This window comes from Scyliorhinus torazame, chromosome 8, assembly GCF_047496885.1.
Source record: "Scyliorhinus torazame isolate Kashiwa2021f chromosome 8, sScyTor2.1, whole genome shotgun sequence".
NCBI classification, from domain to species: domain Eukaryota; kingdom Metazoa; phylum Chordata; class Chondrichthyes; order Carcharhiniformes; family Scyliorhinidae; genus Scyliorhinus; species Scyliorhinus torazame.
The window spans coordinates 45,983,205-45,997,553 of NC_092714.1; the positions used below are offsets into that span (position 1 = coordinate 45,983,205).

The 14,349-nt window shown below is 49.8% G+C and overlaps 1 protein-coding gene across 3 annotated transcripts in view; it reads right to left on the reverse strand.

Moving 5' to 3' along the window:
• chd1l (chromodomain helicase DNA binding protein 1-like) overlaps nt 1-14,349 on the reverse strand; it is a 205,551-nt gene that overhangs the window by 29,907 nt on the left and 161,295 nt on the right. For all 3 annotated transcript variants that reach the window (XM_072513472.1, XM_072513474.1, XM_072513475.1), the window contains one exon: nt 2,282-2,493. In XM_072513472.1, the coding sequence (XP_072369573.1) occupies nt 2,282-2,493 (212 nt within the window). The remainder of the gene's footprint in view (nt 1-2,281; nt 2,494-14,349) is intronic.

Genomic DNA, 14,349 nt, shown 5'->3' on the forward strand with positions numbered 1-14,349 from the left:
GGTTTTCACAGAGAGCAGAGGATTGTTTGGTATATTAACGTACTTTCACAGGAAGGAAGTAGTAATTCCAGCAGCTGTGTCATTCATTTCTTTGAAGAAGATATCTGTGCCCTCTAATTCTGGCCTCTTGTGCATCCCAATTTCAATTGCCCCATCATCAGTGCCTGTGCCTTCACTTGCTTAGGTCCCAAGGTCTCGAATACCCTTCTTATACCTCTGCACTTCTCCATCCTGTTTTTCTCCTTTGAAATACTCAAAAAACTACCTCTTTGTCCAAGCTTTTGGTCTTCTGAACTAATATCTCATTACGTGACTTTGTTTAACAGTGCTCCTGTGGACCACCATGTGATCTTTCACTGTGTTAAAAGGTGTTACATAAATAGAGGTTGTTGTCATCGTTGAGTTAATCTGAATGATAAGGAAGTTATGGGCAACTTCCTTAGAGGGTCAGAGCTGGAATAGGAATCCCTACTTTTGCCATCAGTTGCAGCAGATGTTGCTTGCCTTCTGATAGAGCTTGAAGATCCATTCAACTGAACAGACTTGGGACAATCAGTGGGAATGATTTTCATTGCCTTGGGGTGGTAGGATGGCGAGAAAAATTGCAAGAAGCAATGTCGGGTTAGCTCACCGATGCATTCCTGCAACCAGGTACATAATAATAATAATCTTTATTATTGTCACAAGTAGGTTTACATTAACACTGTGAAAATCCCCTAGTCATCACAGTGAACGGGTACACTGAGGGAGAATTCAGAATGTCCGCTTCACCTAACAGTACGTCTTTTGGGACTTGTAGGAGGAAACCGGAGTGCCCGGAGGAAACCCACGTAGACATGGGGAGAATGTGCAGAATCCGCATAGACAGTGACCCAAGCCGGGAATCGAACCTGGGTCCCTGGCACTGTAAAGCAACAGTGCTAACTACTGTGCCACCATGCTGCCCGATTGCCCAGCAACGGGACCAGATGTGAATCCCCTAACAGGCTGCAAGCATTTTGACAGCAGCCACATCACTGTTTGAGGGGCCACCAGCTTCATGGGTGGTCTCCTGCAGAACCCATGGGGGTCATTTAGAAACTACATGCTCCAATAGGTCCTCAGGAAGGACCTGTCTGCTTGGCCCCTCTGATGTTTAATTTTATACTTTCTTCTCCCAGGGCACCCTCTCGATCCCAGTGACCTTCAGCAGCGCTGGTGGAACTCAAGTTGCTGAGGCTCAAGTGTCTGACCCTCTTAGTGGGCCCATGGCCTACCCGTCCTCGTTTATTGGAATTTCTGAACTGGTGCAGTATCTGGCCAGTGGGGGCTTGAGACCCCCATTTCATCCTAATGTTGGGATCTTGAAGTCTGTTGTAAATGTGTGAAGGTAGGGGATCTGCTGATTTGACTCCAAGCATAATGAATGTGTGAAGTCTGAATCCTAACATCACTCTGTAGCGGGCATGATGGTATTTATTAAGTAGAGGTATAAATAAGAAAACAATAATACTTGCATTTGTATGTTGTCTTTCTATTCCAATTCCCTTCCCGCACCTAGTGCTGCACTAAGCCAGACTTTCATCCGTTTCCAGAACAGATCACTAGTCTGTCGCCAGGGGTTTATAGCTTGAGGGGCCTCACTCCACATCAAACATGCCGACCAGGGGTCTCTCCCAATCTTACTGCCAGCCATTGGCAGGTTTGACACACTCAACCCATTTACCGAGCACATTATGAGTGCACCTTCTTTGGCCATCAAGTCCTGGATTGGGACTCAAACCCGGAGCTTCTGGCTCAGAGATAAGGACACTACCCATGGTGCCACAAGACCATACAGTGTCATTAAGGTCACAAAACATCCCAAGGTACTTCACAGGAGCATAATGAAATAAAATTTGACATAAGGAGATATTAGGACAGGTTACCAAAACCTTTGTCAAAGAGGTAATTTGAAGGGATGTCTAAAAGGAGGAGAGAGGAATAGGGAGGCAGAGAAGTTAAAGAGGGGAATTTGAGAGTTTAGCGCCTCGGCAACTGAAGCGTGGCCACGATGATGGTGTGATAAAAATCAGAGATGTGCAAGAAAATTGGAGAAGTGCAGGCAAATCGGAGGACTGCAAAGCAGGAGAAGATTACAGAAACAGGAAGGAGCAAGATCGTGGGGTGTGACTTGTAAAACCACAACACTGCCAGTGTAAGAGTAGGTTGATAAGCACAGGGGTAATGGGTGAACAGGATTAAGTTCTATCATTCTAAACACAAGACCTCTGTAATATAAGAGTTTATTTTTTTTACTTGCCAACACAGTGCACTATTATTGCATCCTCTTTGTCAGCAACCATTGGGTGAGTGACATCCCCAAGAACATAGCGAATGGACATCTGTTCTGCATCTGTATTATCCAGATCACCAGGAAGGTCATTTTCATCTTCCTCTGATTCATCCTCGCTCTCACTATCCAATGCTGGAAGACAGAGAGTTCGGTAGGCACAAGATTCCCACCAAGCCATCCTGGGGAGAAATGTCATTTAAAATTGCATTATTGCTATTTAAAACAGATAAGCAGATTGGATAAGCAGAGCACCATACGCTCTTGAAGAAACAAAACAATTCTCACACTTGAGCGATTAATTAGCTCTGAAGCGACTGGGTCCTCCTGATAGCTTATTTAAATGTTACAAGGATCTTTGTTCTTTCTTTAAAAATACCATATAGTGTTACCAGTAGATTATAAAATGTTTCTGAATAGGAAACATTGGGCGCGATCTATCGGCCGCGCCGCACCCCTGTTCAGGCGAACGGGAGCGCGACGTGGCCTGTATATGCCGGGAGAGGGCTCTTCCGGGATCTACTTGGCTCACCACACCTCGCATGATCCAACGGGATGTGTGGGCGGGATCAGTATTTGGCACATTTGCATATTAGTGAGTACCTAGTCTCACTCAAATATGCAGCTCGCCTGATCTACCTGAGGAGTTGGGATTATACCCCTTCGCCTCTGAGACCTTAGGCATGCGCTGTTCAGTACAAACAAGGGTCCAGACAGAATGGCACTTTGGGGGGAGGGGTCTCCCAGGGGATCGGAGGCCTCCAGATGGTTTCCCTCTGGCACCCTGGGATTGCTGGTGTGACCTGAGCATCCTGGCAGTAACGCTACCAGGCTGCCGTTATACCCATGCTGGGGATCGAACTCGGGGGTGCCCTGCTCGTCCCCCGAGGATCCTCTTATAGGTGAGTTGGGGCTTTGGGGGGTTAAGAGATCCCCTGAAGGTGTCCCGATTTTCTCCTGCACGGAGGAGTTCTGGCACATGGAGTTCCTTAGTGCAGGAAACAGGACTAAGGGTGGCTTCAGCGGGGCATCCCAACTGAGGCCCCAGATGGCAACAAAGTCCCATTCAATAACATGGTCTTTCTCAACATTGCGGGCGCCGGAAAACATTGGCGAAATGCACTCGACTTGGGACTTTGTTGCAGTTCCGTTATTTTGCGCCCATTATCAGCCTTGAGTAAGAGAGAGAATTCTGGTCCAAATCAGAAGGTTGCAAAATTTAAGCCCCACCCCACACTTCAGCACATACACCTGGGTGACATTTAGTTTTGATGGAGCACTTCAGTTTCTAAGGTACCGGGTGCGATCTACCGGGCAGGTTATGCCCGAAAGGCAGCGCGGGGATCCCTCTTCCAGGATCTACCCAGCTCGTCACGACTCGTGAGATCTAACGTGATCCCGCGAAAAATCATAATGTGAATCCCATCCATTATGGACGGATCACTTTTGAGAAAATCTGCATATTAGAGTGAAACAGCTACTCTCACCCTAATATAATCTCCCATGATCTACTCAAGGCATTGGGAGCTAATCCCTTCGTCATGGAGACCTCGGGCGAGTGCCATTCAGTGCTGGTCTCCACAAATGGGGACCAGTCGGAAAGGCTGAAGAACGGTCTCCCAGAGGATCAGAGGCTTCAAATGCTTACTCCCTGGTTGGGGTGGCACCCTGGCACTGTTGGTGCTACCCAGGCACCTTGGCACTGCCAGTCTGGCACCCTGGCAGTGCCACCTGGGTGCCAGCCTGGCACTTCCAAAGTGCCCACATGGCATTGGCAAGGGCATGACCAGGCTGGCAGTGCCAGGGTAAGAAGCTGGCATTTGTCCCATGACAGGGATCGGGCCCGGGGATGCCCTGCATGGGTGCGGGGGAAGGGGGCGGGGGGAGGGTCCTGAGGATCTCCTTATAAGGTGAGGTGGGACTTTGGAGGGTTTCAGGGTTTGAGAGATTGTAACACCATTTAAAATGGCATTTAAAATCCTGCATTGGAGAGTTCCAGTTCCTCAGTACAGGAAACAGGACTAAGCGCAGCCTTGTCGAGGCGTTCCCTGCTGAGGCTCCAAATCTACCCCAATGGGAACAAAGTCCCCTTCGATAGTGTGGCTAAACAAGCTTGTTATGGGACTCTGGTCCCATTCGGATAAATCGGTCCCACCATCTTTAGGATGAGACATTATGCTGAAACCCTCTTGCCCTCTCAAATAAGATTAAGATATTTCTCCTGCTAATCAATATTTGTCCTCAATCAAAAATACAAAAACAAATTAGATGGTCATTCACGTCATGCTTTCTGTGTCACACCTTGCTGCGTGTAAATTGATCACCATGTTTGCCTATAAAAATGTGTATAATTCAAAAGTAATTAATTCATGCTAAGCACACTGGAGCATCCAGAAAACATGACTTGCATTATGGGCAGAGTTCTCTCATGCCCCTGCCCATGAGTTCAATTCCAGGAGATACCCGCCATGGCGGAACGGGAAACCCACCGAAGGCGGGTGTGAAACTGATTTGTATCCCACTAATGGGTTGCAGATAAAGGGGTATCTTCCTCCCACACCCAATTCTCTTCAACGCCAGCGAGAAATCAAGCTGATGCAAAACACTTCTGGAACAATATGGCGTGCAGATGTCGGGACTCACCTGAACAATGCCAAGGACTATCAGCAGAGTTCAGAATGGAGACAGCAAGCAGTGGAGGCCCCTGGAACCCATAGCAGTGGGTGGGCGGAGTCTACATGTGGATCTTCCAGATTCTGCGCCATCGAGGAGATCTGTCTTCCAGCCTCCGAATATTCCTGGAGTTCCATCTTCTTTCTCAGGGCGTCCATCTTCCAGTCTAAGAGTGCTCCCAGAGATCCATCTTCATTTTCAGAAGGTCCATTCCTTTCTTCAATAGTGGGTCAGTGATAGTCAGCGCTTTTTCAATTTGGCCCCAGGATAGGCTGGCGGACAACATGGCATCAGGCATGCCTTGCCACAGAATAAAGCACAAAACACTCAGTTGCATAATTAATGAGATTGGTGCCAGAAGAAACAGCGTGTTTTTCCGCCGGTCTCCTCAGTAGGTAACACTCCATGTCCCCACCCCACTGTGAGACTTAGTCCCTGATGGGTGAATACTGCCCTATGTAACAGCAAATGTTATTCTCTTCTGGGCTGAAAATGTTGAACTTGTTACCTTTACACTATTTCTGTCCTAGAAAGAGAACTCCAATGACTCAGCAACATCTTCATGCACAATTTTGAACAAGACCTCCTCACCGCACAGGACCTTCAACCGACGTTATACACCAGATACATCGATGCCAATTTTTTCCTTTGCTCCAACAGTGAAGAATCACTGAAATGACTGCACGATGACATCAATAAGTTCCATCCCACCATCAGACTCACCATGGACTACTCTCCAAAATCAGTTGCATTCTTGGACACACTCACCTACATCAAGGACGGTCACCTCAGCACTTTGCTTTACCGCAAGCCCACGGATAACCTCATGATGCTCCACTTCTCCAGCTTCCACCCTAAACACATTAAAGAAGCCATCCCCTATGGACAAGCCCTCCGTATACACTGGATCTGCTCAGACGAGGAGGAGCGTAACAGACATCTACAGACGCTGAAAGATGCCCTCGTACGAATGGGATATGGCGCTCGACTCATCGATCGACAGTTCCAACGCGTCACACCAAAAAACCGCACAGACCTCCTCAGAAGACAAACACTGGACACAACCGACAGAGTACCCTTCGTCGTCCAGTACTTCCCCGGAGCGGAGAAACTACGATATCCTCTTCACAGCCTTCAACACGTCATCGATGACGATGAACATCTTGCCAAGGTCATCCCCACGACTTGCCTTCAAACAACCGCGCAACCTCAAACAAACCATTGTTTGCAGAAAACTACCCGGCCTTCAGAATAGCGACCACGACACCACACAACCCTGCCATGGCAATCTCTGCAAGACGTGCCAGATCATCGACATGGATACCACCATTACACATGAGAACACCACCCACCAGGTACGTGGTACATATTCGTGCGACTCGGCCAACGTTGTCTACTTCATACGCTGCAGGAAAGTATGTCCCGAAGCGTGGTACATTGGCGAGACCATGCAGCGCTGCGACAACGGATGAACGGGCATCAAGCGACAATCGCCAGGCAGGAATGTTCTCTTCCAATCGGGGAGTACTTCAGCAGTCAAGAGCATTCAGCCTCTGATCTCCGGGTAAGCGTTCTCCAAGGCGGCCTTCAGGACGTGCAACAACGCAAAATCGCCGAGCAGAAACTTATAGCCAATTTCCGCACACATGAGTACGGCCTCAACCGGGGCCTTGGATTCATGTCGCATTACCTTCATCCCCCACCATCTGGCCTGGGCTTGCGAAATCCTATCAACTCGCATTTCTTGCATCTTTGACTTTGTCTATATATATGTTTCTGGAACATACCTCTTCTTTCACCTGAGGAAGGAGCAGTGCACCGAAAGCTAGTGTTTGAAATAAACCTGTTGGACTTTAACCTGGTGTTGTAAAACTTTTTACTGTGCTCACCCCAGTCCAACGCCGTCATCTCCACATCATCAGCTATTTAAAGCAGCAGTCAATGGGTCATACGGACTGGGAATGCCCCAGGCTTGTTTCTTGGTCGGTGCTAATTAGCTGATTTCTGTCAGAATGGTGTTGAAACAATGTCAATTGGACACAGCATTCGAGGGTTTGGAAGTGGAAATTAAGCAACGATTTTGCTGCTGATCAATAATATAGATTTTTGTTGGTAGTCCTTGAACATTAACATCCAGAAGGGACACATTCAGCTTGGCTGTAATGTGCCCCATAGCCAAGTAGTCATCAATATGCATCATCAAGGCTTACATATAGGTAGCTGCCAGTAAGATGCTAGAATGTGATTAAAGGCCATGGACCAGTAATTGCACTAGACCTTCAAGAGAGAAAGGAAGAAAACTGCCGATGAAAAGGAAATAAAACTGAAAGCAACATAGGAATGATGTGCAGAGATAAGAACCCCAATTGTTCTCTGTCTTATTTCCAAATAGCATCTAGAAATGGATAGAAAGAAGAAAAATGGATACTTATTCTAACTTCCTGTCATAACTTCTCAAGTTTATGCCTGTAGAAATAAAGACTAGTGCTTTGCTTCTTTTAAATGCCTTGCTAACTAACCTGTGGCGCAACCTTTAGTGATTGATTTATTTGGAATCCAGAATTCCTTTGTTCCTTTACCCCACCTCGACTTGTAACAACAGACATTGCAGGAAAGAGAGAAACAGAGTTTTTTTTTTAGAAAATATTTTATTGAAGCATTTGTAATTTTCACAGTTTAACACACTAACATTTCTTAAACAACCGCACGGGCTGACACACGCAAAACACCTAAAAAACAACAAACAGTAAACAGCATCCCCTACTATACCCGCCCTATCCCCCAATTACCCGTATTCTAAGTTTCCTGACCTTCTCTAACATTGCAACGCCTCCTGTTTTCCTCCCCCTCCCTTTTCCCCTCCCCCACCTTACTGCTGACGTTCAATTTTCCTTGAAGAAATCGATGAGCGGCTGCCATCTCCAGGCGAACTCCTGAATTGAACCTCTCAAAGCGAACTTGATTTTTTTCCACACTGAGAAACTCTGCCATATCGCTGACCCACACTCCTGACTCCGGGGGCTCCGATCCCTCCATCCCAGCAAAATCCGTCTCCGGGCCACCAGGGAGGAGAAGGCCAGAACAACGGCTTCCCTCCCCTCCTTGGCCCCCAGATCTTCCGATACCCCAAATATTGCCAATTCTGGACTCAAGAATTACCCTCCCTTCCAGGACTTATGACATAACGTCCGCATATCCCTGCCAGAATCCCCTAAATTTTGGACATGCCCAAAACATATGTACATGATTCGCCGGGCTACCCCCACATCACCCACAACTATCCTCCACCTCCACAAAGAGCCTGCTCATCCGGGCGACCGTCATGTGGGCCCTGTGGACCACCTTGAGCTGGATCAAGCTAAGTCTGGCACACAACGAGGATGAATTGACTCTCTTCAAGGCTTTTTCCCACAGTTCAATTTCCAGCTCTCCTCCTCGCTCCTCTTCCCACTTCCTCTTCACCTCCCTGATAGGGGCCCCTTCCCAGTCCATCAATTCCTTGTATATCTCCAAAATCCTCCCCTCTCCAACCCGTTTTTGACATCATCTTATCCTGTAGTCCCCTCAGGGGGAGGTGAGGAAAGCTTGGAACTTGCCTCTGTACAAAGTCCCGCACCTGAAGGTACCCAAACCGGTACCCACCCGGCAGCTCAAACTCCTCCTCTAATGCCTCCAAGGTCGGAAAGCCCTCCTGGATGAATAGGTCCCCAAATCTCTCAATCCTTGCCCGCTGCTATCTCTTAAAGCCCCCATCCAGCCCCCCCGGGGCAAACCGGCGGCTGTCACAGATCGGTGACCACACTGATGCCCCCTCCAGTCCCTTGTGCTGCCTCCATTGCCCCCACACCCTTAGGGCTGCCACCACCACAGGGCTTGTCGAGTACCCAGCCGGCGGGAACAGCAGAGGTGACGTTAGTAAAGCCTCCAAACTCGTACCCTTGCAGGATGCTTCCACTCGCTCCCAAACCGACCGCTCCCCCACTACCGACTTCCTGGCCATCAATATGATGGCCGCCCAGTAATAGTAAATAAAGTTCGGGAGGGCCAAGCCCCCCTCTCCGTGACCCCGTTCCAGGAGTGAGTTATTTTCTCTCGGGGTGTTGAGAGAAACAGAGTTTTTTTTTAATTAAATATTTTATTGAAAATTTTTGGTCAACCAACACAGTACATTGTGCATCCTTTACACAATATGATAACAACACAAATAACAATGACCTATTTTATAAACAAAAAATGACTAAATAATAAATAACAAAAATGAAAACTAACCCTAATTGGCAACTGCCTTATCACAAGTAACACTCTCCAAAAATATAATTTAACAGTCCAATATATAATTATCTGTCGCAACGACCTATACATATTATACAGTATATATTAACAACCCTGAGAGTCCTTCTGGTTCCTCCTCCCCCCGCTCCCCCCCCTCCCCCCCCCCAACCCCCCCCCTCCTCCCACCCCCCACCCCCACTCCCCCCCCGCCCCTCCCGATCCTGGGCTGCTGCTGCCTTCTTTTTTCCATTCCATCTATCTTTCTGCGAGGTATTCGACGAACGGTTGCCACCGCCTGGTGAACCCTTGAGCCGACCCCCTTAGAACGAACTTAATCCGCTCTAGCTTTATAAACCCTGCCATGTCATTTATCCAGGTCTCCACCCCCGGGGGCTTGGCTTCTTTCCACATTAACAATATCCTGCGCCGGGCTACTAGGGACGCAAAGGCCAAAACATCGGCCTCTCTCGCCTCCTGCACTCCCGGCTCTTGTGCAACCCCAAATATAGCCAACCCCCAGCTTGGTTCGACCCGGACCCCCACTACTTTTGAAAGCACCTTTGTCACCCCCATCCAAAACCCCTGTAGTGCCGGGCATGACCAAAACATATGGGTATGATTCGCTGGGCTTCTCGAGCACCTCGCACACCTATCCTCCACCCCAAAAAATTTACTGAGCCGTGCTCCAGTCATATGCGCCCTGTGTAATACCTTAAACTGAATCAGGCTTAGCCTGGCACACGAGGACGACGAGTTTACCCTGCTTAGGGCATCTGCCCACAGCCCCTCCTCGATCTCCTCCCCAGCTCTTCTTCCCATTTCCCTTTTAGTTCATCTACCATAGTCTCCCCTTCGTCCCTCATTTCCCTATATATATCTGACACCTTACCATCCCCCACCCATGTCTTTGAGATCACTCTGTCCTGCACCTCTTGTGTCGGGAGCTGCAATTGAACACCTGTTGCCTCGCAAAAGCCCCCAGTTGCATATACCTGAATGCATTCCCTTGGGGCAACCCATATTTCTCGGTCAGCGCTCCCAGACTCGCGAACTTCCCATCCACAAACAGATCTTTCAGTTGCGTTATTCCTGCTCTTTGCCACATTCCATATCCCCCATCCATTCCCCCCGGGGCAAACCTATGGTTGTTTCTTATCGGGGACCCCCCCAAGGCTCCAGTCTTTCCCCTATGCCGTCTCCACTGTCCCCAAATCTTCAGTGTAGCCACCACCACCGGGCTTGTGGTGTAGTTCCTCGGTGAGAACGGCAATGGGGCTGTCACCATAGCCTGTAGGCTAGTCCCCCTACAGGACGCCCTCTCTAATCTCTTCCACGCCGCTCCCTCCTCCTCTCCCATCCACTTACTCACCATTGAAATATTAGCGGTCCAATAATACTCACTTAGGCTCGGTAGTGCCAGCCTCCCCCCCATCCCTGCTACGCTGTAAGAATCCCTTCCTCACTCCCGGGGTCTTCCCGGCCCACACAAAACCCATGATGCTCTTTTCAATCCTTTTAAAAAAAGCCTTCGTGATCACCACCGGGAGGCACTGAAACACAAAGAGGAATCTTGGAAGGACAACCATCTTAACCGCCTGCACCCTCCCTGCCAGTGATAGGGATACCATATCCCATCTCTTGAAATCCTCCTCCATTTGTTCCACCAACCGCGTTAAATTTAACCTATGCAATGTGCCCCAATTCTTGGCTATCTGGATCCCCAGGTAACGCAAGTCCCTTGTTACCTTCCTCAACGGTAGGTCCTCTATTTCTCTACTCTGCTCCCCTGGATGCACCACAAACGACTCACTTTTCCCCATGTTCAATTTATACCCTGAAAAATCCCCAAACTCCCCAAGTATCCGCATTATTTCTGGCATCCCCTCCGCCGGGTCTGCCACGTATAGTAGCAAATCGTCCGCATACAAAGATACCCGGTGTTCTTCTCCTCCTCTAAGTACTCCCCTCCACTTTTTGGAACCCCTCAACGCTATCGCCAGGGGCTCAATCGCCAGTGCAAACAATAATGGGGACAGAGGGCATCCCTGCCTTGTCCCTCTATGGAGCCGAAAATATGCAGATCCCCGTCCATTCGTGACCACGCTCGCCATCGGGGCCCTATACAACAGCTGCACCCATCTAACATACCCCTCTCCAAAACCAAATCTCCTCAACACCTCCCACAAATAATCCCACTCCACTCTATCAAATGCTTTCTCGGCATCCATCGCCTCTACTATCTCCGTTTCCCCCTCTGGTGGGGCCATCATCATTACCCCTAACAGCCTCCGTATATTCGTGTTCAGCTGTCTCCCCTTCACAAACCCAGTTTGGTCCTCGTGGACCACCCCCGGGACACATTCCTCTATTCTCATTGCCATTACCTTGGCCAGGATCTTGGCATCTACATTTAGGAGGGAAATAGGTCTATAGGACCCGCATTGTAGCGGGTCCTTTTCCTTCTTTAAGAGAAGCGATATCGTTGCTTCAGACATAGTCGGGGGCAGTTGTCCCCTTTCCTTTGCCTCATTAAAGGTCCTCGTCAATACCGGGGCGAGCAAGACCACATATTTTCTATAGAATTCGACTGGGAATCCATCCGGTCCCGGGGCCTTTCCCGCCTGCATGCTCCTAATTCCTTTCACCACTTCTTCTACCTCGATCTGTGCTCCCAGTCCCACCCTTTCCTGCTCTTCCACCTTGGGAAATTCCAGCCGATCCAAGAAGCCCATCATTCTCTCCCTCCCATCCGGGGGTTGAGCTTCATATAATTTTTTATAAAATGTCTTGAACACTCCATTCACTCTCTCCGCTCCCCGCTCCATCTCTCCTTCCTCATCCCTCACTCCCCCTATTTCCCTCGCTGCTCCCCTTTTCCTCAATTGGTGTGCCAGCAACCTGCTCGCCTTCTCCCCATATTCGTACTGTACACCCTGTGCCTTCCTCCATTGTGCCTCTGCAGTGCCCGTAGTCAGCAAGTCAAATTCTACATGTAGCCTTTGCCTTTCCCTGTACAGTCCCTCCTCCGGTGCTTCCGCATATTGTCTGTCCACCCTCAAAAGTTCTTGCAGCAACCGCACCCGTTCCTTACTCTCCTGCTTCCCTTTATGTGCCCTTATTGATATCAGCTCCCCTCTAACCACCGCCTTCAGCGCCTCCCAGACCACTCCCACCTGGACCTCCCCATTATCATTGAGTTCTAAGTACTTTTCAATGCACCCCCTCACCCTTAGACACATCCCCTCATCTGCCATTAGTCCCATGTCCATTCTCCAGGGTGGGTGCCTTCCTGTTTCCTCCCCTATCTCCAAGTCTACCCAGTGTGGAGCGTGATCCGAAATGGCTATAGCCGTATACTCCGTTCCCCTCACCTTCGGGATCAACGCCCTTCCCAGCACAAAAAAGTCTATTCGCGAGTGGACTTTATGGACATAGGAGAAAAACGAGAACTCCTTACTCCTAGGTCTGCTAAATCTCCACGGGTCTACACCTCCCATCTGCTCCATAAAATCTTTAAGTACCTTGGCTGCTGCCGGCCTCCTTCCAGTCCTGGACTTCGACCTATCCAGCCCTGGTTCCAACACCGTATTAAAATCTCCCCCCATTATCAGCTATCCCATCTCTAGGTCCGGAATGCGTCCTAGCATCCGCCTCATAAAATTGGCATCATCCCAGTTCGGGGCATATACGTTTACCAAAACCACCGTCTCCCCCTGTAGTTTGCCACTCACCATCACGTATCTGCCCCCGTTATCCGCCACTATAGTCTTTGCCTCGAACATTACCCGCTTCCCCACTAATATAGCCACCCCCCTGTTTTTCGTATCTAGCCCCAAATGGAACACCTGCCCCACCCATCCTTTGCGTAGCCTAACCTGGTCTATCAGTTTCAGGTGCGTTTCCTGTAACATAACCACATCTGCCTTAAGTTTCTTAAGGTGTGCGAGTACCCGTGCCCTCTTTATCGGCCCGTTCAGCCCTCTCACGTTCCACGTGATCAGCCGGGTTGGGGGGCTTCCTACCCCCCCACCCCCCCCCCCTTGTCGATTAGCCATCCCCTTTTTCCAGCTCCTCACCCGGTTCCCACGCAGCTGTATCTCCCCCAGGCGGTGCCCCCCCGCCCATCCCCTCCCATACCAGCTCCCCCCTCTCCCCAGCAGCAGCAACCCAGTAATTCCCCCCTCCCACCCCCCCCCGCTAGATCCCCCGCTAGCGTAATTACTCCCCCCATGTTGCTCCCAGAAGTCAGCAAACTCTGGCCGACCTCGGCTTCCCCCCGTGACCTCGGCTCGCACCGTGCGACGCCCCCTCCTTCCTGCTTCTCTATTCCCGCCATGATTATCATAGCGCGGGAACCAAGCCCGCGCTTCTCCCTTGGCCCCGCCCCCAATTGCCAACGCCCCATCTCCTCCACCTCCCCTCCTCCCCCCATCACCACCTGTGGAAGAGAAAAGTTACCACATCGCAGGATTAGTACATAAAACTCCTCTTTCCCCCCTTTTTAACCCCCCTCTTCGCCCCCCACATTCGCCCCACCACTTTGTTCAAACGTTCTTTTTAATAACCCGCTCATTCCAGTTTTTCTTCCACAATAAAAGTCCACGCTTCATCCGCCGTCTCAAAGTAGTGGTGCCTCCCTCGATATGTGACCCACAGTCTTGCCGGTTGCAGCATTCCAAATTTTATCTTCTTTTTATGAAGCACCGCCTTGGCCCGATTAAAGCTCGCCCTCCTTCTCGCCACCTCCGCACTCCAGTCTTGATAAACGCGGATCACCGCGTTCTCCCATTTACTGCTCCGAGTTTTCTTTGCCCATCTAAGGACCATTTCTCTATCCTTAAAACGGAGGAATCTCACCACTATGGCTCTGGGAATTTCTCCTGCTCTCGGTCCTCGCGCCATCACTCGGTATGCTCCCTCCACCTCCAACGGACCCGCCGGGGCCTCCGCTCCCATTAACGAGTGCAGCATCGTGCTCACATATGCCCCGACGTCCGCTCCCTCCGCACCTTCAGGAAGACTAAGAATCCTCAGGTTGTTCCTCCTTGCGTTGTTCTCCAGTGCCTCCAACCTTTCCACACATCGTTTCTGAT